Consider the following 3343-nt stretch of genomic DNA (forward strand, 5'->3'; position numbering starts at 1 on the left):
AAGGGGGGTTCTCTCAGTGCAAAGGGTAAAATGAGAGGATGTAAGTGAAAACAATGCCTTTTTGCACTAGAAAAAACATTAGACTGAGTCCTAAAGAAAAATCAGGATGAATTGTCACAGGCTGAGAGGTCCGGTTCAATCATGTTGCATGCCAGAGTAACGTTTTTGTAACTTTTTTCTTCCTTTTAGGTGCACATAATGCTCTCATCATTGGTAAGTTTTATGAAGGGTTTGCTGAGGAATTTTGGCATCTTTAACAAGAAGTGCCTACCTATAATGAATGAAATGTAAAAAGAGAGATCAAGATATCTTGAGTTGTAAATTCAACTAGAAAGAAAATAATGATGAGTTTAGGCCAGGATATGGTGAAACTAGCATCGTCATATGCATACTGAGGAACCTTCATCAAAGGCTCTTTACTGTCTTTGAACCATTACAAATGAATAGTCATTCATCAGTGTCAAAAAATCTTTATTTGAATGTGGTAGGAGAATGTAACTTCTTCTTTGGGTTATAACCTGGAGTATGCTTCCAAATGGTGATCACGCCCATTCGCACAAATAGCCACAGACCAGTCTTTCTGAGCCCAAATCTGTGATCTGCCTATATCAGAAGAATAGTTTTGTAATAGAGTTTGCTTCCTCTGTGGCACAGTATTCTTACATCCCTTTTTACACACATGGACACTGAGATACAGAGGTTTACGTAACTTGCCCAAGACCACAGAATGGGGTAGCCTGGGTTTAACCAGGCAATCTACCTATCTGTGGAGACTGTGCACTTCAACAATCAATAAATGGATAAAGGACCTCAATATATAATTCAACAAGAGAGAAAATTCCCGTATTGTCACAATGAAATGCCTGTGTGTTAAGTCTTAGGCAAGAGACATGGGCAGGGCCATGGAGAGCCGGTGGGCAGCTGCACCATATGGTTCTCACTTACTTGTGGAAAGGCTGATGTTGGACTAAAGGTTACAAAACAGCTCAGCTCACCCCTTAACTATAATACTTCTGTGTTTTATAGTTAAGGGGTGAGCATTAGAGTAAGACTAATGCTACAGAAACCCAGAGTAAAGCAGAATGTATAGTTACACCTTAAAAAAAAAAAGCATTGGCAATCTGTAGTGTAAATGGATACTAAGATAGCGTTTAAAACCTATGAGTTACAGTCTTCATGCATTTAATTACCTTGTTTTATTGCCTAGGCACTTTATCTGGTATAATCTTCCTTATTTTATTCACCATTTTCCTCTCTTGGATAATTCTAAAGTGCAGAAAAGGGTAAGTATCCACATATTATCCCAAGAAATGTAAACTGTACTTACCCCCTCTTGGAAGTCCAAAGAAAGTAAAAGTCAAACAAACCCGTTGCTACATAAACAGATGTGGTAATTCTTATAAAGAAGGCCCTTGACAAGCAGTCTAGACAAAGAGGTATTCACACTAAAGGAAATATGTAGGACACTAAGAACATTTTTTTTAAAAAAACAGCATTTTGGCCAGGTATGGTGACCCATGCCTCTAATTTCAGCAAGCACTATGGGAGGCCAAGGTGGGCAGATCACTTGTGGCCAGGAATTCAAGACCAGCCTGGGCAACATGGTAAAACCCCATCTCTACTAAACATACATAACATTACCAGGCAAGGTGGCACATGCCTGTAAACCCAGCTACTTGGGAGGCTGAAGCATGAGAATTGCTTGAACCCAGGACACAGAGGCTGCAGTGAGTGGAGATTGCCCTGTTGCGCCAAGAGTGAGACTCTATTTCAAAACACAAACATACACACACACACACACACACACACACGGCATGTTAAGAAGAAATTGAGTTTTACAGAAAGAGAAAGTAGGCAGAAGGAGTTTTTAAAAAGGTGTTCATGAGGCCGTTGATATCCTAGTTTTGCTAAGACATTGCAGACACTGACCTCTAAGCCCAGATCTTATCATAGCACTAGAAGTCAGATTGGGTCTCTTATGGCACACAGATCATATGGCATACATAGGCTGACAGTGGGGAAGAACTGAGACTTTTAATATTTTAACATATCAACAAATATTTTGTAAATACCATTAACATTTTCTTTTTTTGAGACAGAGTCTCACTCTGTCACTCAGGCTGGAGTGCAGTGGCACGATCTAGGCTCACAGTAACCTCCACCTCTGTATTCAAGCAATTCTCATATGTCAGGCTCCCAGGTAGCTGGGACTACAGGCATGTGCCACTATGCCTGTTTAATTTTTGTAGTTTTAGTAAAGACAGGGTTCTGCCACGTTGGCCAGCCTGGTCTCGAACTCCTGGTCTCAAGTGATTTGTCCGCCTTGGCCTCCCAAAGTGCTGGGATTACAGGCGTGGGCTATTGTATCAGGCCACCATTAACTTTTTAAACTTAAAAAAGAAAAAAAAAAAAAACTTCTAAAAATTAAGATCTGAATAAAGAAATGTCTTTATTGACAGGGAAGAATATACAGCTTTTGTACTGGTTGATTGAATTGTAATAACAATAATGAGGCCAGAATCAATACTAGCAATGTTATAAGGTTGATGAGCAAACTCTAAATCCATAAAAAACTGAATTTGTAACTTTTAAGTGAACAGTTTTCTATAGCAAATAATCTAAACAAGTGCAGTTTCCTACAACAAGCTTTACAGAAATTGAAGTTTTCATATTTCACAGAGATGCCAATACACTTTCTAAAAAGTACTTTGTCCTAGTAGATCTTGCTGTAAACAACCTAGTCAATTTCATGGGAAATACTGAATTAGTCAAGATTTAAATTTAAATCATTATCCTTCCTAACTAATGTTCTTTATATTTTATGGCTTGACATATAAATATTCTTTGCTCTTTTTCTTTAGGAAAACAAAAGGTAGGTAGCTGGTCACTTTACCTTAACAATGTTCTGTGTCAATACATTTTTCCTCTTAAAGTTTCTTATTAAGTACTACTATAATCGAGAGTTAATTTTTAAAAAATTATTAAGTCTGATTTAAAGAAGTCGGGGCTCTAATTTTCAGTATCTATACCAGTCTCTAATTAAAACCACATAGGGAAAATGATTATTTCATCCTTTTGAAAATATTCAAGATACTTGAATGTCCATGGCACAACCATTCTCTCTCTGACAAGGGGTACCAGGGATATGGCAGAAAGAAAGATCATGATCCTCATTAGACTTAAAGGTCAGGGAGGTAAACCTCCCAAACATCTATGTAACCCACATTAAAACCTATTATATATGTGTAATCCAGGGAAAATTTTAAACATTTCCTAAACTTTCATTTTTGGCCTGTTTCAGTTCTTGGGATTGTAACTATCTGACAGCTTCTTCCTGCCTGTT

At 37.8% G+C, this 3343-nt stretch overlaps 1 protein-coding gene across 1 annotated transcript in view; it reads left to right on the forward strand.

Moving 5' to 3' along the window:
* The window catches only part of CR1 (complement C3b/C4b receptor 1 (Knops blood group)), a 182812-nt gene that overhangs the window by 175057 nt on the left and 4412 nt on the right, over positions 1–3343 (forward strand). The window contains exons 49-50 of the mRNA XM_037737442.1: positions 190–213; positions 1208–1283. Of these exons, the coding sequence (XP_037593370.1) occupies positions 190–213; positions 1208–1283 (100 nt within the window). The remainder of the gene's footprint in view (positions 1–189; positions 214–1207; positions 1284–3343) is intronic.

The sequence above is a fragment of the Cebus imitator genome, unplaced genomic scaffold, assembly GCF_001604975.1.
Source record: "Cebus imitator isolate Cc_AM_T3 unplaced genomic scaffold, Cebus_imitator-1.0 Scaffold38, whole genome shotgun sequence".
In the NCBI taxonomy this organism is placed as follows: Eukaryota; Metazoa; Chordata; class Mammalia; order Primates; family Cebidae; genus Cebus; species Cebus imitator.